The sequence below is a fragment of the Pristis pectinata genome, chromosome 7, assembly GCF_009764475.1.
Source record: "Pristis pectinata isolate sPriPec2 chromosome 7, sPriPec2.1.pri, whole genome shotgun sequence".
Lineage (NCBI taxonomy): Eukaryota > Metazoa > Chordata > Chondrichthyes > Rhinopristiformes > Pristidae > Pristis > Pristis pectinata.
In genome coordinates, this window is record NC_067411.1 from 42,446,700 (window position 1) to 42,471,504 (window position 24,805).

The 24,805-nt window shown below is 40.2% G+C and overlaps 1 protein-coding gene across 1 annotated transcript in view; it reads right to left on the reverse strand.

Moving 5' to 3' along the window:
• Nucleotides 1-24,805, reverse strand: part of LOC127572706 (protein shortage in chiasmata 1 ortholog) — a 47,373-nt gene that overhangs the window by 21,020 nt on the left and 1,548 nt on the right. Inside the window, exons 3-8 of the mRNA XM_052020234.1 lie at nucleotides 23,719-23,785; nucleotides 21,134-21,318; nucleotides 20,241-20,358; nucleotides 12,983-13,094; nucleotides 10,962-11,083; nucleotides 5,554-5,647 (exon numbers count right to left, since the gene is read on the reverse strand). Coding sequence (XP_051876194.1) covers nucleotides 5,554-5,647; nucleotides 10,962-11,083; nucleotides 12,983-13,094; nucleotides 20,241-20,358; nucleotides 21,134-21,318; nucleotides 23,719-23,785 — 698 coding nt within the window. The remainder of the gene's footprint in view (nucleotides 1-5,553; nucleotides 5,648-10,961; nucleotides 11,084-12,982; nucleotides 13,095-20,240; nucleotides 20,359-21,133; nucleotides 21,319-23,718; nucleotides 23,786-24,805) is intronic.

The window sequence follows — 24,805 nt, forward strand, 5'->3', positions numbered from 1 at the left end:
TCCTGTACTCAATGCCCTGATTTATGAAGGCCAACATGCCAAAATCTCCCTTTATGACCCTATCTACCCATGATGCCACTTTCAAGGAATTATGGATCTGTATTCCCAGGTCCCTTTGTTCTAACCGCACACCTCAGAGCCCTACCATTCACTGTGCAAGTCTTACCCTGGTTTGTCCTCCCAAAGTGCAACATCTCATACTTGTCTGCATTAAATTACATCTGCCATTTTTCAGCCCATTTTCCTAGCTGGTCAAGATCGCGCCACAAGCTTTGATGGCCTTCCTCGCTGTCCACTACAACCCCAATCTCGGTGTCATCCACGAATTTGCTGATCCAGTTTACCACTTTATCACCTAAATCATTAATATAGATGATAAACAACCACAAACCCAGCACCAATCCCTGCCACCTGGTACCACTCTCTGGCTTCTCTTGCTAAGCCAATGTTGAATCCAACTGGCTACTTCATCCTGAATGCCAAGCAACTTAACCTTCTGGACCAGCCTCCCATGTGGAACTTTGTCAAAGGCTTTGCTAAAGTCCATGTAGACAATGTCCACTGCCTTTCCTTCATCAACCTTCTTGGTAACCTCCTCGAAAAACTCTAAGATTGGTTAGACATGACCTATCACACATAAAGCCATGTTGACTATCCCTAATCAGGCCCTGTCTATCCAAATACTTATATATCCTGTCCCTTAGAATACTTTCCAATAATTTACCCACAACTGACGTCAGGCTCACTGGCCTATAATTTCCCGACTTATTTTTAGAGCCTTTCTTGAACAATGGAACAACATTAGCTATCCTCCAGTCCTCCGGCACTTCACCAGTGGCTAAGGACATTTTAAATATCTCTGCCAGGGCCCCCGCAATTTCTGCACTAGCCTCTTACAAGGTCCAAGGGGACACCTTGTCAGGCCCTGGGGATTTATCCACCCTAATTCGTCTCAAGACAGCCAGCACCTCCTCTTCCTAATCCAGATACGGTCCATGACCTCACTACTCTTTTGCCTCAGTCCTATAATCTCTGTGTCTGTCTCCAGAGTAAATACGGATGCAAAAAATTCACTTACGATCTCCCCCATCTCTCTCGGCTCCATGCATAGATGACCACACTGATCTTCAAGAGGACCAATTTGGTCCCTTGCTACCCTTTTGCTCTTAATATAGCTATAGAAACCCTTGGGATTCTCTTTCACCTTGTCTGCCAGAGCAACCTCATGTCCTCTTTTTGCCCTCCTGATTTCTCTCTTAAGTGTCCTCTTGCATTTCTTATACTCCTCAAGCACTTCATTTGATCCTAACTGCCTATAATTGATATGTGCCACCTTCTTTATCTTTACCAGGGCCTCAATATCCCTCGATAACCAAGGTTCCCCAAACCTGTTAGCCTTGCCTTTTATTCTAACAGGAACATACAGATTCTGTACTCTAAATATTTCACTTTTGAAAGTCTCCCACTTACCAAGCATCTCTTTGCTGGATAACAGCCTATCGCAATCCATGCCTGTCAGATCCCTTCTGATGCCATCAAAATTGGCCTTACTCCGATTTAGAATCTCAACCCAAGGACCAGTCCTATCCTTCTCCATGATTATCTTGAAACTAATGGAATTATGATCACTAGATCCAAAGTGATCCCCTACACATACTTCTGTCACCTGCCCTGTCTCGTTCCCCAAGAGGAAATCCAGTATCACATTCTCTCTAGTTGGGACCTCTACATATTGATTAAGGAAACTTTCCTGAACACATCGGACAAACTTTATCCCATTCAAACCCTTTACAATATGGGAGTCCCAGTCAATATGTGGAAAGTTAAAATCACCTACTATCACAACCTTATATTTCTTGCAACTGTCTGCTATCTCTCTACAAATTTGTTCCTCTAAATTTTGCTGACTATTGGGAAGTCTATAATACAGTCCCATTAACATGGTCATCCCTTATTTATTCCTTAGTTCCATCCATATTGCATCAGTGGACAAGCCCTGCAGTATGTCCTCTTTGAGCACTGCTGTGACATTTTTCCCTAATGAGTAATGCCACCCCTCCCCCTTTAATACCTCCCTCTCTATCATGTCTAAAACATTGGAATCCCAGAACATAGACCTGCCAGTCGTGCCGTTCCTGCAACCAAGCCTCACTAATGGCTACAACATCATACATTCAAAGGAGTAATCTATGTGGAACCAGGGGATATGAACGAGATCCTAAATTAATACTTCTCATTGGTATTCACCAGGAAGAAGGATGTGAAGAATTAAGGGAGGGGTAAGCTGATATTCTGGAGCACACATGTATCAAGGAGGAGGAAGTCTTAGAAATACTGGCACACATTAGGGTGGATAAATCCCCAAGGCCTGACGGAATCTATCCTAGGTTGCCAAGGAAAGCAAGGGAGGAAATTGCTGGGGCTCTGATGGAGATTGATGCATCTTCAATAGCCATGGGTGAGGGACCAGAAGACTGGAGAATAGCTAATGTTGTCTTATTACTTAAAAAGGGAAGTAGAGATAAGCCTGGAAATTACAGGCCATTGAGCCTAACAACAGTGGTAGGAAGTTGTTGGACAAGATTCTGAGGGGCAGGACATAGGAGGCAGAGGGTAGTGGTGGACAGCTGTTTTTTGACTGGAAGTCTGTAACAAATGGTGCACTATAGGGATCAGTCCTGAGACCTTTGTGGATTGTAATATCTAAATGACTTGGTTGAGAACGAAGGTGGTCTGATTGTTAAGTTTCATGAAAATTGGTGGAATTGTGGATAGCGAAGAAAGTTGTCTAAGGATACAACAGGACGTAGGTCAGCTGGAAAGTTGCGCAAAATGGTGGCAGATCAAATTTAATCCAAACAAGTGTGAGGTAATGGATTTTGTGAGCTAATTGGTGAGCTAATGGGAAGTTAAATTCTAATAGGATACATAGAGTAAATGGCAGAGACCTTTGGAGCACTGATGTACAGAGGGCCTTGGAGAGTCACCAGGATGTTGCCTGGAATGGAGGCTTGTAATTATAAGAGAATGGATAGGTTGATTTTATTCTCACTAAAATGTAGGAGCTGGGGGGCTGATGTTATAGAGGTTTATAAAATTATGAGGGGTATAGATAGAGTCTTTTTCACCAAGATAGAGGGGTCTAGAACGAAAGGGCACAGGTTTAAGGTGAGATGAGAGGCATTTTTTAAGGTGATCTGAGGGTAAGTTTTTCATACAGAGGGTGGTGGTTATCTGGAACCATCTGCCAGAGGAGGTGATGCAGGCAGATACAATTACAAAGTTTAAGAGAGATTTGGATAGGTCCTTGGATAGGAAAGGTGTAGAGGGCAATGGATCTAATGCAGGCAAATAGGGTTAGCATAGATAGACATCATATTCAGCATGGACATTTGGGCCAATTGAGCCATTTCTGTGCTGTATGATTCTATGCTTCTATGAAATAATAAGCAAATTAACATCTGGTGTTTTTGAAGGAAATTTATCACTCTGGGGCTCTTTTTCATAATAACGTGCTATGTCATAACGAATCAACAATGACTGGGTCTGAGAGAGCCGGTCTTTTTCCATTCCAGCCACTGCCTGTAAGGAGTTTGTACGTTCTCCCCACATCTGCGTGGGTTTCCTCTGGGTGCTCTGGTTTCCTTCCACAGTCCAAAGACATAGGGGTTAGGAAGTTGTGGGCACGCTATGGTGCCACCGGAAGCGTGGCGACACTTGCAGGCTGCCCCCAGAACACACTACGCAAAAGATGCATTTCACTGTGTGTTTTGATGTACATGTGACTAATAAAGATATCTTATCATAAGGTTTTCTTAACAAGTTATGGGGAAGGACAAGATCAAAAAGAATTGATAAAGATTATCAACATGCTTGGAAAATTTGGTGACATCTGTTACTTCTCTGTATATGCACTGTTAAAAATATTGCGTATGGCTTTATTTGGTTGAACTTAAATTTATTGCTACAAATAATATTGTCAGATTCAAATAGTTTACAACATTAATGCATAGTTTGATCCATTCTAACTCCAAAGGGTTTGTCCCATTCATTGGCATAACTAAATTCAAAGGGGCTTTGAAATTCCAGAAAATCGGTGTTCATGACATACACCCATTTATCCAGGTTTCTGTGGCTTTTCTGCCAAAGTCATGGTAGTTGAACAGAAGAACCATTGTGGAAATTTCTCTTGCACAACTTAAAATATTCCCGACATTTCTGCACAGAGCTTCTATTATATGAATTCTCATATTACTTCAGGGAAACAAGAGTCACAAGTTTGAGGTATGTTTATCATTTGAACAAGTTATCACAATTAAACAGGATCTATCTTCAAAACAAGCTTCAAAACCTGGGCCTCTATACCTCTCTCTGCAACTGGATCCTTGACTTCCTTATCGGGAGACAACAGACAGTGTGCATCGGCAGTAACATCTCCTCCTCGCTGACAATCAACACAGGTGCACCTCAAGGATGCTTGCTTAGCCCACTGTTCTACTCCCTCTATACTCATGACTGTGTGGCTAAGCACAGCTCAAACACCATCTATAAATTCGCCATGACACCACTGTTTTCGGCAGAATTTCAGATGATGACGAGGAGGGATACAGGAGTGAGATAGATCAGCTGGTTGTGTGGTGTCACAACAACAATCTCGCACTCAGCATCAGCAGGACCAAGGAATTGATTATGGACTTCAGGAAGGGTTAAGTCAGGAGAATACCACCTGTCCTCATTGAGGGGTTAGTGGTGGAAAGGGTGAGAAGCTTCAAGATCTCAGAAGATCTATCCTGGGCCCAACACATTGATGAAGATGGCACACCAGCGGCTCTACTCCATCAGGAGTTTGAGGAGATTTGGTATGTCACCAAAGACTCTTGCAAATTTCTACAGATGTACAGTGGAGAGCATTCTGACTGGTTGCGTCACCGCCTGGTATGGAGACTCCAATGTGCAGGATCGAAAGAGGCTGCAGAGAGTTGTAGACTCAGCCAGCTCCATCACGGGACAACCCTCCCCACCATCAAGGACATCTTCAAGAGGTGGTGCCTCAAGAAGGCATCATTAAGGACCCTCACCATCTGGGACATGCCCTCTTCTCATTACTACCATCAGGGAGGAGGTACAGAAGCCTAAAGACCCACACTCAATGTTTCAGGAACAGTTTCTTCCCCTCTGTCATCAGATTTCTGAACAGTCCATGAACTCCACCTCATTATTCCTCTTTTGCACCATTTTATTTATTTATTTTTACTTACAGTAATTTTTATGTCTTGCACTGTACTGCTGCCACAAAACAACAAACTTCACAACTTATGTCAGTGATAATAAACCTGACTCTGATCTTTCCAAACTACTTTCCAATATTATCGAAAACATTTTCTTGAGAGAATAGGTAGTTAGGTGCATACTTGGGGTTTCTTCTTTGGCATACTCTATTGTCCTACTCAATAGATTCTTATCACTTTTCATAGAAAGTACGTCTGCATTGATTTGAATTGCATTATAGAAAAATAATTTTATTCACAAATTCATCATTATCTACTGTTGTACCTTCATTTCAGTTTCCTCAGATTTCAACATGAATAGCACCAATGCTGCATAGATCAAGGTAAGATTATGAAAAACCTTCCCATTCAAACAGTACCTGGAAAGAAAGAAAACAATGAGAGACCAAAAATAATACCAAAAATTAAAATCAAATAAATAGTTTATCCAGATCATTTCAAAAGGCTCTGCTACCAAATGGGTTCTCACTCTTGGATGGGTAACTTTGCATTATGAATTTATTGCCTAAATGATTAAAGACAAAATAAATGTTTACTTGCTTTCCTGTGTGTACCCTGTAAAGATAATGAAGATGTAGAAATATGTTAGTACACTGACAGAGTGTGTTTTCAATGCATGAGAAAGGAACGAATAAGTAAAAAATAGTATTATTTAGCAAAAGCATACCACTAGAAAAAGAATAAAGATTTTCCTGCAGCTTACACAAATTTCAATATTGTTTAACTGGCAGTTTAAGACTACCAGCACTATTCCTCACCCAAGAGAAAAGGAAGAGGACCAAATCATATGCATCTAACAGGTCTGCAAAGAGCACAACCAAAATACAAGAAGACACCAATATACTTACAGAATGAGCAATAATTGCAAATGAATTTCAATCCGAATATGCGTGAGCACAGTATTTTGGTAAAAGAAATAATTTTGCACATTCTAACAGGCCAACACGGGTCCAAAAGGAATTGAGGAACAAAGGGATCTTTGCCATTAATACACTAAATGCTAACAGTAGTTGTACAGGTCAAGAAAGTCTTAAAATTACAAACCAGACACAGGTGTCCATTTTTAGAAGGACAGAACTGAAATTGTGGCTATCACAGAGACATGGCTGACATCAGGGCAGGAATGGATATTGAATATTCCTGGTTTTCAGTGTTTTAACAGGGATAGGGAGGGGGGGAGAAGAAGAGGAGGAGGGGTGGCAATACTGGTCAGGGACACTATTACAGCTGCAGAAAGGGTGGATTATGTAGAAGGGTCCTCTCTAGAGTCAATATGGGTGGAAGTTATGAACAAGAAAGGAGCAGTTACTCTACTGGGAGTATTCTATAGGCCCCCCCGGTAGCAGTAGGGATACTGAGGAGCAGATTGGGAGGCAGATTTTAGAAAGATGCAAAAATAACAGGGTTATTATAATGGGAGACTTCAACTTCTCAAAGATTGATTGGCACCTGCTTAGTGCCAAAGGTTTAGACAGGGTGGAGTTTGTTAAGTGTGTCCAGGACGGATTCCTGTCACAGTTTGTTGACAGGCCGACTAGAGGAATTGCCATATTACATCTAGTTTTATGTAATGAACCAGGTCAGGTGACAGATCCATTGGTGGGTGAGCATTTGGGGGACAGCGACCACTGCTCCATAACCTTTAGAATTGTCATGGACAGGAATAGGAGCAAAAAGGACGGGAAGATATTTAATTGGGGAAAGGCGAATTATGAGGCTATAAGGCGAGAACTTGAGAGTGTAAATCGGGATGACATTTTTGAAGGTAAACGTACTATAGAGATGTGGTGGATGTTCAGGGATCTCTTGCAGGATGTTAGGGATGAATTTGTCCTGGTGAGGCAGAGAAGGAATGGCAGGGTGAAGGAACCATGGGTGACAAGAGAGGTGGAAAAACTAGTTAGGAAGAGGAAGGCAGCATACATAAGGTGTAAGCAGCAAAGATCAGATAGGGCTCATGAGGAATATAGAGTAAGCAAGGAGGGAATTGAAGAAGGGGCTGAGGAGAGCGAGAAGGGGACATGAAAAGGCTTTGGCGAGTAGGGTTAAGGAGAATCCAAAGGCTTTTTACTTGTACGTGAAGAGCAGAAGGATGGCCAGAGTAAAGGTAGGTCCGAGGTGGGAAGATGTGCCTGGAAGCTGTGGATGTGGGTGAGGTTCTCAATGAATACTTCTCTTCAGTATTCACCAAGGAGAGGGGTCTTGATGACGCTGAGGACAGTGTTGGTAAAGTTAATGTTCTAGAGAGGATGTGTTGGAGCTGTTAGAAAATATTAGGACAGATAAGTCCCCAGGGCCTGACAGAATATTCCCCAGGCTGCTTCGTGAGGTGAGGGAGGAGATTGCTGAACCATTGGCTAGGATCTTTGAGTCTTCATTGTCCACGGGGATGGTATCGGAGGATTGGAGGGTGGCGAATGTTGTCCCCTTATTCAAAAAAGGTAGTAGAGATAGTGCAGGGAATTACAGACCAGTGAGCCTTACGTCTGTGGTGGGTAAGCTGCTAGAAAGGATTCTAAGAGATAGGATCTATGATCATTTAGAGAATCATGGACTGATTAGGGGCAGCCATCATGGATTTGTGAAGGGAAGATCTTGCCTCACTAGCCTGATAGGGTTCTTTGAGGAGGTGACCAGGAAGATTGATGAGGGTAGTGCAGTAGATGTGGTCTACATGGATTTTAGTAAGGCGTTTGAGAAGATTCCGCATGGTAGGCTTCTTCAGAAGGTCAGAGGCCAAGGGATCCAGGGAGGCTTGGCCGTGTGGATTCAGAATTAGCTTGCCTGTAGAAAGCAGAGGGTTGTGGTGGAGGGAGTGCATTCTGATTGGAGGGCTGTGACTAATGGTGTCCCACAAGGATTGGTTCTGGGACCTCTACTTTTTGTGATATTTATTAATAACTTAGATGAGGGGGTGGAAGGGCGGGTTAGCAAGTTTGCAGATGACACAAAGATCAGTGGTGTTGTGGATAGTGTGGAGGGCTGTCGAAGCTTATAGAGGGATATTGATAGGATGCTGAGCTGGGCTGACAAGTGGCAGATGGAGTTCAATCCGGAGAAGTGTGAGGTGGTACACTTTGGAAGGACAAACTCCAAGGCGGAATACAAGGTAAATGGCAGGATTCTGGGCAGTGTAGAGGAGCAGAGGGAAATGCGGGTTCACATCCACAGATCACTGAAAGTTGCCACACAGGTGGATAGGGTAGTTAAGAAAGCTTAAGGGATGTTAGCTTTCATAAGTCGTGGGATCGAGTTTGAGCCACGAAGTAATGATGCAGCTTTACAAAACTCTGGTTAGACCACATTTAGAGTACTGTGTCCAGTTCTGGTTGCCTCATTATAGGAAGGACGTGGAGGCGTTGGAAAGGGTGCAGAGATTTACCAGGATGCTGCCTGGATTAGAGAGTATGCATTATGAGGAGAGACTAAAGGAGCTAGTGCTTTACTCATTGGAGAGAAGGAGGATGAGGGGAGACATGATAGAGGTATACAAAATATTAAGAGGAATAGATAGAGTGGACAGCCAGCGCCTCTTTCCCAGAGCACTAATGCTCAATACAAGAGGGCATGGCTTTAAGGTAATGGGGGGGGGGGGGGGGGGGGGGAGTTCAAGGGAGATGTCAGAGGGAGGTTTTTCACCCAGTGAGTCGTTGGGGCATGGAATGCGCTGCCTGGGGTGGTGGTGGAGGCTGATATGTTGGTCAAGTTCATGAGATTGTTAGATAAGCATATGGAGGAATTTAAGATAGAGGGATATGTGGGAGGAAGGGGTTAGATAGTCTTAGGAGAGGTTTAAAGGTCGGCACAACATGGTGGGCCGAAGGGCCTGTATTGTGCTGTATTGTTCTATGGTTCTATGGAAAAGCAAAGACATTGTGTTAAATTTGTGCAGCACTTTGATAAACTACACTTATACTAAACAGATCTTGTCTCCACTTTAAAGAGGTGTTGGAGGAGGTGTAAAATAGGCTGCCACTAGAACTGAAAGATTATAATTATCAGCAGTAACTGCGCAGGCTGGTATTTTCATTCTTGAAAAGAGAAGTGTGGGAGATGAAGTGACAGAACTTCTAAGGTAAGTAAAGTATTTGATTGGATAGACTTAGACAAAATATTTCCATTTTGATGGAGAATCAAAACTAGGTGTCATAAATATATGGCTGTCTTTATTAAAATCAACTGTGAATTTAGGAGCAGTCAGAATGTAGAATAAGCTATTACAAGGCTCTGTTGAGAAAAAAATACCATTGGTACATTTGAAGGAAAACGGGATAAGTAATGTGGGAGAAAGGGATAGAAAGGTTTGCTGATGGAATTAGATGAAGTGGGAGGGGAGCAAACTCGCATGTAGCAATTTGGCAAATAGTTTGTTCTACGCTGTGAACTTATTGGTGCTAAAATGCATAATGTGCAAAATTTATGCAGAAAACTCCTCTTTATAACATCCTTTTCTTCGGGGTCTCTCGGGATTGACGATGACTTGTTTCCATTCTGGTTTTGCAGGTTCTGAGGTGGAAAATGAGGCCAAAGTGGGAACTGCAGACTTTTACACAAATAGAGTTATAGAGCACAGAAACAGACCCTTCAGCCCAACTTGTCCATGCAACCAAGGTGTCTTCCTGAGATAGTACCATTTACCTGCATTTGGCCCATATCCCTCTAAACCATTCCTTTTCATGTATCTGTCTAAATGTCTTTTAAACATTGTGAAGGAAGTCACTCCACCTACTCATGCTCAATGGTTACGGGATGTTATGTCATACCTAAATTTAGAGAAGATCCGTTGTTCAATTTCTGAATCTAACTTAGATTTTCAAGCGCTGTGGGGACCTTTTTGAATTATTTTCAAAACCTTCGATTTGGTGGCTAAAATACAGATATTGGCTGATATCGCCATGTGTCAAAGGTTTTTCCTTGTCCTTTCCTTTATTAAACAGCTTCGGTCTTGGTAGTGGGTTTAGGTTTTTTTTATAATAAAATTATTCCAATTTGTTCGTTATTAATTATCATGTGTGATTATTAATATAGAGTATTGTGATTTTAACTATGATTTAAGACAATGTATTTAGTAGTACTTTTACCTTTTTGATTCATGTACTCTGTATTTTCTTTGCAGAATTAATAAAAATATTGTAAAAAGAAAGGAACATTGTAATACCTGCCTCTACAACTTTCTCTGGCAGCTCATTCCATATTCCCACCACCCGCTGTATGAAAAATTTGCCCCTCAGGTCCTCTTTAAAGCTTTCTCCTCTCACCTTAAACCTATGCCCTCTAGTTTTATATTCTCCCACCCTGAGAAAAAGACCGTGACTATCCATCATATCTACGTCCTTCATGATTTTATAAACTTCAATAAGATCACCCCTCAGCCTCCTTTGCACCAAGGAAAGAAGTCCCAGTCTGTCCAATCTCTCCTTATAACTTAAACCCTTCGGCCCATCAACATCTTAGTGAATCTTTTCTGCACCCTCTCTGGTACAAGAAGTAGAATGTGATAAAGAGTTTACTCGAGTTGAAATTTTCTGATATTAGGTCTGAGACTGAATTGATGTCACGTATCTTGATTATGAGAAAATACAACCATGTTGCAAAAATACACACTCTTTCCAGAAATAATTGTGAGTAATTGTTCAATTTGAAACAAGTATTTTAGCATAATGTTCTACTTACTGTAACTTTAGGCTTTGTTTTGGATAGAAAACGAGCCAGCAACAGCTGTACTGCAGTGCCAGTGTTGTTAGTCTTTGAATAATAAAATCTGAGGCTTTTTCGGTAGCCAACTCTTCAATATCCTAATAAATATAAGCAATTAATGGACGGACTATCATTATTTGAAAGCCAAGCGTCAAAATATGTTATTTATCTGGCAGCTTTTGCAATTAACATATAGATTGTTTAGTATATGCTGAGAATTCTAGAATTCATTATAGCTTAGGTGAAAATTGTTTTCTAATTTTAATTCAGAATGGTCTGCTCTAACTTTGTGCACTCTTGATCAAGGTTTTCTTGGCAGAGAAAATAGATTCTGTATCTAAATTATCAAATCCTTTCATATTTTTAGACACCTCAGTTACATCAACCCTTAGTTTTCTGAACTCCTCATAACCTATGCTCTGCTTTACTTCTGGTGACTCAATGCTTTACTACTTCATGATCAATTTTTCCTTACTGAGTGGTGGTACCCAGCTTAAATGCAGGATTTCAGCCAGAGTCTGACCATTGGTTCTGTACAACTGAAGTATTTTTCCATCCTCTGTGAAATAGAGGCCAATATTGTATTAAATCCTCTGATAACTTTTTGTGCCTGTACACTAACCTTTAGTGATTTGTGTACCAGAATTCCCAAATCCTTTTGCTCTGCTACATCTCTCATCCTTTCATCATTAAGAAAATATCCCTGTTTTTCTTGGATCTAATCTCAGACCTCCCCAGTTTGATTTGCTAGTTTATTATCTACCTGTATTGAAAATATCATGTTCCCATCCTCACAACTTATTATTTTCTAACTTGCATGTCATTTGGAAACTTGGATACATCACCCTTCCATCACATCCAACCAATTAAAGATCTGAAAAAATTCTGCCATCTCTGAAAACCCTTTTTCACTTTCAGTTCTCTACACTTTTATTTTTGTATCTCTTGTAAGGAACTTTATCAAATATTTTCTGGTACAGATTCTCATGACATTAGGCAAATCCTTCATCCTTTTGTGCACACTTATTTGAATGTTCAGTTACCATGCCCTTGTGATAGATTCTGGCAGTAGCCCTCAAATAACAATCTAACAAGTCTGCAGTTTTCGGATTTCTTTTTCTCTCCTCTCCTAAGCAATGGAGGCAGATTCGCCATTTTCCAGCCTAAAGGCACAACTTTGGAACCTAGAGGGTTTTGGAAAATTGAGAAAAATCCACCTATGATTTCCTTGCCAGCTTATTTGAAACCCTGGTGTGGGAACTATAAAGTCTTGGAGATTTGTCCACCTTCAGTATTGTTCTCTATTACCATCTTTTAAAACTCTACTGAAATACTCTTGCAATTGACTTAGCCTTGCATTCTCTTGTAACTTGGTATTATATCCTGTTTACTTACTGTGAAAATGGATGCCAAGTAAATATTAAAGTAACACTTTCATATTCTTTAATGCACTTCTCTTACACACACTACCGTTAACCTTCATATCCCTTGCAATGATGGGCTACGGGAAAACAAGAGGGGAAATGGGAATGTTGAGATTGCTCTGAGAGCTAGTATAGACTTGATAGGCTGAATAGATTCCTTTGATGTTGTATGAAAATCCAGATGACCTACTGGAGTCTTGTATACTTTGGAGTGGCATAGTGGCACAGCTACTGCCTCACAGCCAGTGGTACAGGTTCATTCCTGATCTCTGGTGCAGTATGCTTGGAAGCTGTACATTTTCCCTTTGACTGCATTGGTTTTCTCCAGGTTTCCTCCCACATCCCAAGATATGTAGGTTCATAGACTCAGTGGGCCATAGGGCCTGTTTTTTTTTCATATAACTCTTCCAGTCTACTGGATTTCAGCTTTTCTTGGACTTTTCACAGTCTGCTGCTGTAGTTTATAGCTACTAGTCCACAAAAATCATCTCCTCATGTGATCAAGCCAAAGAGAACATTTTGTTCTAAAATTCTATATTTTCTATTTACTAACAATACTATTTTTCTTCATACTTGCAATATTATAGCTGTACATTCATCCACTGTTATAACAGCATAGTGATCTGTTCCTCCAAATAAGTGTAACATTTCATCACTGGTTCTCTCTAAGAGAGTTATATTGTACCTGCAAAGTCAAATAATAATATCAGTAATGTATTTATACGTCCATATAATATTTCAAGTAACCTTGGTAACTATTAACCACTGCTCAAGAAACAATGCATTTCAAATTTTCAATTGTGAACTGTATGCCACTGTCTATCTCTTTATAGCCTCGTGCCACTGATTACAGATAAAAAACATTAATAACTGTATATGTTTCATTATTATGTAAAAAATAAGACTAACCAGCCAATATTGTTATATGTTTTTTTATTTCTATTATGATAGAAAATAATTAAATTTGTGAAGATATTGGGTAATTGAAAACATGCTAGCACTAAACTGTAAATTATTAAGCTGGAGATTTATCAATGCAATGGCATGGTTGATAGTCCTAAGTAAGAATCTAGCAACATTAACAAAAAATTGCCATATTCTTTGTAGATATAGGTCCATGGAGATGGAACATGAACTACCATACCATGACATCTGCACTTCTGCTCAGTGAAAGCAAACATATATGAGAAAAATAAGTAGATCATGAATCTGGTGCAGGGAAGAGATCAAAGATTTTGACAACAGATTGTTTGCTCATTAATTATTTAAACTTATTCTTCCTTAATCACCACAACATTGAAGTCCTAGATATATGATTCTATTAAATACATTGTAATTAAGAATAAGAATCTTCAAATCTCCAAATTTTAAATAATACAGCATATTCTTTTCTCTCCTGGTTCCAGATTTTGGGTATCAGTGGTGCTGCTAATAGCTTTCCTGATATTTGCAAAGTGCAAAAGCATGCATGAATGTTTCATTGAGAACAATTGTATTTAATTTGGACCGCATGTCAAAAATAGTTGCAAAGGTTTCCTGACTGTTCTACAAAAACTGCAAGGAAAGAAAAATTACGGTTATTTTTCATTGCCATCAAGTCAAAAGTTATTCAACAGTACCTCTGATATCTGGTCACAAAAGAGCCACGCAGCCACAGTAAAGGCACTGTTCGACACTTACAGACTATGGTACATACATTTACCTTAGAACAGCTTTTGTTATTAAATGTTCCAATTGTAGGCCTTATATCCCTTCAAGGCTCCACCACCATTCAATAAGATCATGGCTGATCCTGTTCTTCCAGGCAAATTCTGTCCTAACCCCCATGTCCCATATTTGGTGCCAAAGAAGCTATCAATCTCAGGTTTGAACTTGCACAATCACTGAGTACCAGCAGTTCACTGAGTAGCAAATTCTAAAAATTCAAAATCTGCCAAGTGAAGAAATTTCTCTTCAACTAAGCCATAAGTAGCTAAGGCCACAATCTTAAAATTTGAGTCTTAAAAAATACTGGATAGAGGTGTTTCAAACTTTTTCTGTACTTTTTAAAATAAATTTTAAACCGAATCCTTTGACTGCATTATTTGGGATTGTTGGAGAAAAAGATATAACTTTGGAGACTTCTGATCTACACATTTTGGCCTTTATTTCTGTTATAGCCCAGACGGCTGTGTTGCTTAAATGGAAGGAAGTTACTCTGCCTACTCATGTTCAATGGTTACGGGATGTTATGTCATACTTAAATTTAGAGAAGATCCGTTGTTCAATTTCTGAATCTAACTTAGACTTTCAAACATTGTGGGGACATTTTTCGAACTACTTTCAAAACCTTTGATCTGGTGGTTAAAGTACAGATATTGGTGAATATCATTATAGGTTAAGGGTTTTTCCCTGTCCTTTTTTTTAACCAAACAGCTTCGGTCTTGGTAGTGGGTTTAGATTTTTTTAATAATAAAATTATTCCAATTTATTCATTATTAATTATCATTTTTGATTACTAATATAGGGTATTGTGATTTCAAGTATGATTTAACACAATGTATTTAGTAATATTTTATCTTTTTGTCTTTTGTCTTTCTTTTTGTAGTATTTTATCTTCTGTATTTTCTTTGTGGAATTAATAAAAATATTGTAAAAGAAAGAAAAAGAAAAAAGATTTGACTCCAGAATTCATCAAGCCAGGAAAATAGCCTTCCATCATTGATCTATTTTACCATTTTAACAATTTTACATATTTCAATGAGACCATATCTCATTCATCTAAACTTCTATTCGATCTTTCTCATAGGAGAATTCTAGAAAACAATTTAGTGAATCTTTGTTACATCTCACTCAATGGTAAATCTGTTCCTCCTTAGATAAGGAGACAAAAAATGCTTTGCTCAATAAATCCTGTACAATTTCAGCAGAATCATGACTATTTATCCATTTTTTGGGATCTGGACCTTCTAGACAAGGCTAGCATTTATTGTCCATCCCTGACTGCACTTGAAGAGGTAGTGGATAAAGTTAGTTTCATGAATGCTATAGTACTTCTTGTTAAAGTAATCTCACAATGCTGTTAGGTTGGCAGTTCTAGTATTTCAACCAGGCAACAAATTTCCAAGCCAGGATGGTGTGCAGCTTGGAGGGAATCTGCAGCTGATGGTGTTCCCTTGTGTCTGCTGTCCTTGTCCCTCTTGGTTGGAGAGATTGTAGGTTTGCAAGATGCAGTCAAAGTACCTAGGCAGGCAACTACAATGCATTCTGTAGAAGGTTGACTGTTTGGAAAGGAGTGCCAATCAAGCAGACGGCTTTGGTCCTAGAAGATGCTGGTCTTAAGTGTTGTTTGACCTGTAATCATGTGCCTTGTAGATAGTGGAAAGGCTTTGGAATGTCAGGAGGTGAGTTACTCGCTGCAAGATACCCAGCCTCAAAACCAGTTCTTGTTCTCAAATATAACCAGACAATTTGAATTTATGTTCAAAGGGGCCCACTATGATGTCAATGGTGGGAGACTTGGCAACTAAAATGGCTATTCAAGAGAAAATGGTCAGAAAATCTCTTGTTAGAAGTGGTTATTCACCAGAGGTTTTGTGGCATGAATGATACTTGCCACTTACCAGCCCATACTCAAATGTTGTCTAGATCTTGCTGCACATGTTCTTTGGGGAGTTGTGAAGCGATGACGATTATAAATTCCAGCATTTCCTATAACTATTGTGGAGGCCTGGGAGTAGGCTGCTGGCTGGCCTTTGGATGGGAGCTATGGTTAAATGAGGGAAGAATGGGTCCAAAACTAGTGCTTTCAACTTAAATAAAGGCAATTATGAGGGTATGAAAGCAGAACTAGCTAAAGTGAACTGGCAAATCAGGTTAAGGCATCCATCAACTGAGATACACTGAAAGGGATCTTTCAGTGTACACAGAATAGATACTTTCCAATGAGAAAGTTCTGAGAGGAACTGAGGGCATGCATAATACTAGAGGGCATGCATTTAAGGTGAGAGGGGTAAGTTCAACTGAGATGTGCAGGGCAATTTTATTTACACACAGAGGTGGGTACCTGGAATGCACTGCCATGGGCGGCAGTGGAGGCAAATACAATAGAGGCATTTAAGAGGCTCTCAGATAGGCACATGAATATGCAGAGAATGGAGGGATATGGACCTTGTGTAAGGCAGGAGGGACTAGTTTAGTTAGGCGTTTAAATACTAGTTTAATTAGCTTGGCACAACATTGTGGGTCGAAGGGCCTGTTCCTGTGGTGTACTGTTCTATGCTTTATGTGCTAGGTCCGCCATCCTTGGCTAAATGCAAAAGTTTCAGATTGAATCAAACTTAAAGAGAAAATATATTATTGTATAAAGACTTGTGGCAGGTTAGAAGATTGGACCGAATCTGGAAAAAAAAGCAAAGAATGACTAAACATTAATGAAGAGAAAAGAATGAGATAAAGCTAGCTAGAAGTACAAAAGCAGATGGCAAGAGTTTCTATAGATATTTAACAAATTGAAATACAAGATAAAGCTAGTCAGAAATATAAAAGCAGATAGTAAGAGTTTTTATTGATATCTGAAAAAGTAAAGAGTTAATAAAGTGAGCTTTGATCCAAAAGAAAGTGAGTTTGGGGAATTAATGAAGGTAAACAATGAAATGGCAGATAAATTAAACAAATATTTTGCATCAGAGTTTAATAGGGAGGATACAAGTAACATCCCAGAAATAGCTATAAATCAGGAACTGGAAGAAAGGGAGGAAGGAACTCAGGAAAATTAGAATCACTGGGGAAATGCTACTGAGCAAATTGTTGGAGCTGCAGGCTGACAAGTCTACACGTTAACAAATCTCCAGGTCCTCATGGACCTTATCCCAGGGTCTTAAAAATTAGATAGTTGATGCATTGGCTTTAACTTCCCAAAACTCCCTAGATTTGGGGAAGGTGTTATTAGATTAGAAAATAATGAATGTATCTCCTTTGTTCAAAAAAGGTAGGAAACTACAGGCCAGTTACAGGTATTGGTATTAGTTTATTTTTGTCACATGCACCAAGATACAGTGAAAAGCTTCTGTTTGCGTGCCATCCTGACATATCATTCCATACATAAGTACATTGTAGTGGTAAAAAGGAAAACAGAATGCAGAATATAGTGTTACAGTTACAGATAGAGTACAGTGCAGGCAGACAAATAAAGTGCAAGGGCACGATGAGGTAGACTGGTAGGTCAAGAGTTCATCTTTTAGTGTATGAGAGGTCCATTAAGAGCCTGATAACTGCAGGATAGAAGCTGTCCTTGATCCTGGTGGTACATGCTCTCAAGCTTTTGTATTTTTTGTCCAGTGGGAGAGTGGGGAAGAGAGAATTACCAGGGTGGGACAGGTCCTTGATTATGCTGACTGCTTTCCCGAGGCAGCAGGAAGTGTAAACGGAGTCAATGGAGCGGAGGCTGGCTTGCGTGATGGACTGGGCTGCGTTCACAACTCTGCAATTTCTTGAGATCTTGGGCAAAGCAGTTGCCATACAAAGCTGTGATGCATCAGGATAGGATGCTTTTTATGGTGCAACTGTAAAAATTGATAAGAGTCATCGGGGACATGCCGAATTTCCTTAGCTTTCTGAGGAAATACAGGTATTGGTGTGCTTTCTCAGCCGTATGGGGAAAATGAAGACTGATTAAAGACTTCAGAGTCCGCATTTGGAAAAATTCAATGTAATCAGACAAAGTTAACATGGTTTTGTGAAAGGGAAATTATTTTTGCCTTAGAAAAATTAACATCTGCTATGGATTAGAGTTCTTAGAAGAATTAACATCTGCTATGGATTTTATTACATTCATTCAAGGGATGTGGCCTTTGCAGGCTGAGCCAGCATTTAATTACCCATCCCTAGTTGCCCTTGAGAAGGTGGTGGTGAGCTGCCTTCTTGAACTGCTGCAGTCCTTGAGATGTGGGTATAGCCACCATCCTGTTAGGGAGAGAGTTCCAGGATTTTGACCCAGTGAAGGTGAAGGAACGGTGATATAATTCCACATAAGGATGGCACGTGGCTTGGAGGGCAATTTCTAGGTGATGGTGTCCCCATGCTTTTGCCGCCCCTGTTCTTCTAGCTGACAGAGGTCATGGGTTTGGAAGATGCTGTCTACGGAGTTTTGATGAGATGCGGAAGTGCATCCTGTAGATGGTACAAACTGCTGCTACTATACGTCAGTGGTGGAGTGAGTGAATAGCTGTGGATTGGGTGCCTATCAAGTGGGCTGCTATGTCCTGTAAGGTGTCAAGCTTCCTGGGTGCTGTTGAAGCTGCACCCATCCAGGCAGATGGAAAGTATTCCATCACCCTCATGAGCCTTGTAGATGGTGGGCAGGCTTTGGAGAGTTAGGAAGTGAGTTACTCGCTGCAGGATTCCTCACCTCTGACCTGCTCTTGTAGCCACATTGCGTATATGGCTACTGCAGTTCAATTTCTGGTCAATGGTAAACCCAAGAAGAGCAATAGTAGGGGACTCAGTGATAATAACGCCATTGAGTGTCAGGGGCTGATAGTTGTATTTTCTCTCGTTGTATGTTGTCATTGCCTGGCTTGTGTGGCATGAATACTAGGTTTAGGATAGAGGAGACCTACCAGATATACCATATTTAGATTTCCAAAGGCATTTGATATGGTGCCTAATTGAAAGTTATTGAGAAAATAAAAGCTCATGGTGTAGCATGCAAATAGAAGATTGGTTGACTAACAGGAAACGGAGAGTAGGCATAAATGGGTCTTCTTCTGGCTAGCAAGATGCATTCATTGGTGCTCTGCAGGGATCAGTGCAGGGGGCTCAACTTTTAACAATTTATATAAAGGACTTGGATGAAGGCACTGAAATTTTGGTTGCTAAATTTGCCGATGGCACAAAAATAGGATGGAAAGCAAATTGTGAAGAAGACTTAAGGAGGTTGCAAAGGGATATAGATAAGTTAAATGAATGGGTAAATATCTGTTGAATAGAGCACCGAAAGGGAAAATGTAAAGTTGTCCATTTTGACAGGAAAAATAAAAAATAAAAATAATTATTTAAATGGTAGGAGAATGAGAGTTCCAAGATGCAGAGGGATTTGGGTATCCTAGTGCATGATTCACATAAGGCTATTATGCAAGTACACCGAAACCTCTGCCCTTCGTTCTACTGTACACTGCTATGTCACAAGCCTGAGGGCTCAACCCTCTGCAGGTGTATCTACAAAAATGAAGTGGTTAAAGTGATCTCAGTGCTGCATGACTGAATGGAGTGAGTTACCAAGCCAATGTGTTGGCTGCCTGTGATGACTGGTGTAGGACAGGTTGGGGCTAACAGTGTAGCTGCTTGGCACAGTATTATGAGGCTCATGTGGGCAGCCTGGCAGGAATGGTGAGTGCGTGCCATTCCTGAGGACCAACAGCAGGTGCTCCACATCTTGATAGATGCTGGGTCCCCCACCGCTGTATCTCCCCAGCAGCCCCCCCCAATTCCAACTCTCTCATCCCCTCTTGTTGGATGTTGTGGCACTCTCCCTATCCCTCAGCCCTCTCTATGGTCACAAGCTCTATGACTAGCGACCAAAAGTATCAAAGCAAACAAGTGAAAAGTTACTGTGGCTAAACTGGATTGCAGAGCTGAGATTACAATCGGGTTAGCCGTAATGTTATTAAATGGCAAAGCAGGCTCAAGGGACCAATTAGCCTACTCCTAATTAGTAAATTTGTATATAAAAGAATCATGAAAGTCCAAAATCCTAGGAAAGGAAAAAGAACCAAAGCTATTAGAATTCTTCCACAATTCCCATCTAAGTATTGCACTAGTCAACAGCTGGTCAAGAGAACTGTAAATCTACCTTGACTCTAGAATTTGGAGCATGGTTGGAGAGTTCAACAAGCCTTCAGACATCAGGAATGTATAAGGAATGGGAAGCTCCATCAATGGGAACTCAGACTGAATGGCTGACATATTTCCTGAAGAACAAAAAGGAAGTGTTATTCATTGTAGTATTTTAATTATAGGCAAATGTATTTTTTATATTAAATTGGGCAAAAGTTAGCACCAAGCTATCATCTCAAACTGAGAAGCTGTTGTTATGAAATGTACTGAGAATGGATTAAGAACCAGGTTTGGAGCGATAGGGCAAAGGACTGTTGGGACATCCTTCAATTTATCACTGTTGCACTATTGCAGAAGGTGCATTTAAATTACCCATGTAACTACCAAAGCTTTGATTCATTCTCTCTGTTTTATAGATGGAGAGACAGCAAGTTCTGAACCATAAATGTCTGTGATTCTAAGGTGGTCATTCTGCACACTCTGTCTGTACTGGTCAAGGACGAGGATGCCAGCCTCATCCTGTTTTCCAATTCTTGGTCTGTAAAGCTTGCAGATTAGCATACTCATGCACACATCCAATACTTTCTAAATGCGATGAATATTCAGCCTCTGCAATGTTTAAAGTCAGTGAATTTAAGATGCCCACTGCTCTAGCTAAAAAAAGGTCTTTAAATGTGTCTCTCTCTAATTATTGACACCTCTACCTTGGGATTTAAGTCTTCCTATCCCCTTCATAATTCTGTGCACTTAGCAGCATCCATCTTTTAGATCACTCAGGGAAGTCCTCAGGGAATAGTAGACTCCTATTATTTTCACTTACAGAAGAGTGAGATGCAGTAAGATTGATTTAATAGAATGTATAAATTGATTAATGGAATTGTAATAGATTTTCTTTATAGATATTGTTACCTATTTCTGGACCTTCTGGTACTATGGTTTGAAAGATGATGTGATTTACATTCTGTTGCTTGCAGAGCTCAGCCCAACTCGAGTTCTCCATGTAATCATACTCTACCACCAAAGAGAACTGAACCCAAGGAAAATCTGCTCCAATGTGATGACTATAGACTACCAAACAGGAATATTTTTCCAGACTGGAACAGAACAAGGCAAGTAAACATGGCATGACAAAGAAGAATGAACATATTAACATTCACATTAGGAACCCACTCCCCCATTTGATAAGATAATTGCTGACCTAATTGTATCCTCAACTCCACATTCCCGTCTACCTGTGGTAACCTTTCACTCCCATATCTACCTCTGCTCTAAAAGTATTCAAATATGCTGCTTCCACTACCCTTTTAGAAAGAGAGTTCCAAAAACTCATGATTTCATCTCATCTCTAGCTTAAAAGGGTGATCACTTATTTTTAAACAATGACCTCTAGTTGTAGATTCTCCCATAAGAAGAACCATCCTCTCTACATTCATCCAGTAAAGACCACTCAGGATCTTATATGTTTCAGTCATGAGTCCTCTCACTGTTCTAAACTTCAGTGGATACAAGCTTAGCCTGTCCAATCTTCCCTCGTATGTGAACCTGCGCATTCCAGGTGAAATCTAGTAAACATTCACTGAACTGTTTCCAATAGATTAACATTCTTCCTTTTACTGAAAGACCAATACTGTATACAGTACTCCAGCTCTATATCCTGTCTTATGTTTATAATAACACAGAAGAAAGCCATTCAGCCAGGAACTCTCTTCCTCAAAGGGTCCATGCTGGTTCCCAAGGGAGCAATCCCATTAGTCCCACTCCCCCTTTACCCCTAGAATTTACACGTGCCCATCAACTTCTTTTTCATTATTTATGCCATTACCCTACATCACGGGGTAATTTACAGTTGTCAATTAACCTAATAGCACATCTTTGGGATATGGGAGGAAACCAGAGAACCAGGAGAATATGCAAGTTCCAAATGGATAACACTAAGGTCGGGACCAAAACTAGGTTTCTGGAACCGTGAGGCAACAGCACTAACTGGTGTCGAACTGTGGTGCCTTCAATAATAGTAGTTATAATTACTACAGAACATCTCATAATAGAAAAGGATTTAAGATTTTTTTTATGGGATACACAGCAATAATAGCTGCTACTAGCGATAACCCATGTAACCATAAAGAATTATTTCTGCTGGTTGTGCAGCAGATTAAGAAGTTTACTTTGCAAACTTGTTGCTGTAAACTTGAATTCCTCAATATCTACCTACCCTATCTATATAACCCTTTTCATCCTGGATCTTTGGATTTCTCCATTGTTCTAATTTTAAACTTTTGCTCCTCCCTTTTTTTAAAATCACTTCTCCATTGGCAGCTATGCCTTCAGTTGCCTTGGCCCTAAATGCTCTAATACCCTTTCTAAACTCCCAATCTCCACGACTTCAAGGCATTTCTTTGAAAAAAATCTGCCTCCTGGTGACGAAGCTTTTGTTCATTTTCCTAAAATTTAGCCACGAAGCTCAATGTCAAATTTTGACTGGATACATTGCTGTAAAATGCCTTGGAATGTTTTAGTATGTTAAACGAATAATATAAATATTGTTGTAGTAATCCATTACCTATTGATTTCTGATTATCTGTTAGCCATATTCTCAAATGACACATTCCCTCTTCTCCGCCTCCCACCCCCCGCCTCCCACCGCATCCTCCCACCCCCACTGCCAAGCCCCCACAAACTGGGGAAGTTAAATTTTACTTAAATCATTTCATTCAACAACAAAGGATGCCTCCTGCCAGTAAAGCAAACTTGGTATCAGAATCCTGGAGAGTGTGGTGCTCATTGCTTTTCTAGCTGCAGTAGAACCACAGAAAGAACAGCTTATGAGTGAAGAATATGTAGATAATGAATTGATCCATTCCATCTGATCCTTCCATTTGCAGTATGGAAACAGGCCATTCAACTCATCAAATCTGTACCAACGCCATGTTAGTGGAATCAGCTTATCCAACATCCCAACTCTCTCGTGTCATGCAAATTCTTTCTTTTCAGCCAATCAGCATTATTCTATATCCCCTAGTTACTGACCCCTCTTTACCTACTTTGTCTTGTCCTCTATCAGATCCAGTAACAATCTCAACTGTTCCAAGGAGAACAACCCCAGTTTTTCCAGTTCATTTACATAACCTAAGCCCTTCATCTATTAAATCATTTCAGTCAACCTTTTCTGAACCCTCTCAAAAGCCTTTACATCCTTCCTAAAGTATGGCACCAAGAACTTGGTACAATTTTCCAACTAACCCTCTACTCCTGCTCCACTTTCTGAATTGTGCTCTTTAGTTTCTATTACCTCTTTCCATTCTTCCTACCAACACTAAATTCCACGTACCATCTACCTGCGCATCCCTTTGGGAAGCTGCTTGCCTCAACCCACCCCATCACTGCACACCAAACCAATGGTGTTCCTGATACCCTTCCACCCATTCCATCAGACTATCACAATCCAACCAGTGTTCCAATGTGAGAAACAACAATCGAAATACAATTTCACTAACCAGTTTAAAACTTTCTGGCAAGTCAAAGTGGCACCTTCTTCAGGAAAAACCGCAGCAGGTTTTAAGTCTACAAAACAGAAGGTTAATACATTTGGAAAGAGCAAGCACATGAGCAGTATGAGACCTTGACCAGAATATGAAGTAAGAATCATGGTAAGGCTATCAGTGTTTATTATACTGAAGGAAACCTGACAGTAACTTTTGAAATATACAGAGCAACAAATAATCTGCTGGAGGAACTCAGTGGGTCAAGCAGCATCTGTGGGAGGAGAGAACTGTCAATGTTTTGAGTTAAAACCCTGCATCAGGACTAGTCTTTTCCTTCCTTCCCCTTCCTCACCCGCCCCCCCCCCCCCCCCCACAGATGCTATTCGATCCACTGAGTTCCTCCAGCAGATTGTTTGTTGCCCCAGATTCCAGAATCTGCAGTCTCTTGTGTCTCTTTTGGAATATATACATGGAAATCCACAAGTTTCATTCAGTGATTTTGTGCTCTTCTAAAGGAGGTATCATTTTAATGCCTTCTGCCATATAATCTGCAAAGATCTGCAATGATTAAAACGTTGTGCTTTATTGCATGAAGTATAAATTTTTTAATGGAACACTAAGCCATAATTACGGATTAACAACCTGTTTGGTCCTAAACAAAACTTTTTTTTGTGTGGTTTATCATTCCCTCAAAGAAATAATGTGAAAATTACATAACTGTTTAAAATATTAGAAGCTTGTTTATAAAAGTTTATATATTATATTTCAGAACATTGCCCTGCATTTGTTCTAATCTTTATTTTACATTTGTGAAATGGTTAAAGAGTTGGTTAGATTTGTGATTTTAATCTTCCTGGTTCGCTAGCTAAAACCCATCACTTTTCCGGTTGCAGAACCTGCTTGACGTCATCACTGTTGCTGAGTATAACGGAACCCTTACAGGTAACATCTGAAATCAGAAAAGAGTATAACAATGCCAGGGATCACTACATCTTTCTAGGCAGCTTCCTGATCAGGTGAAGATTGCAACACACTGCTTACCTCAAAATGCACCCGATTATACTGTTTAGAAAGTAATGATCAATTAAATTCTGCAAAT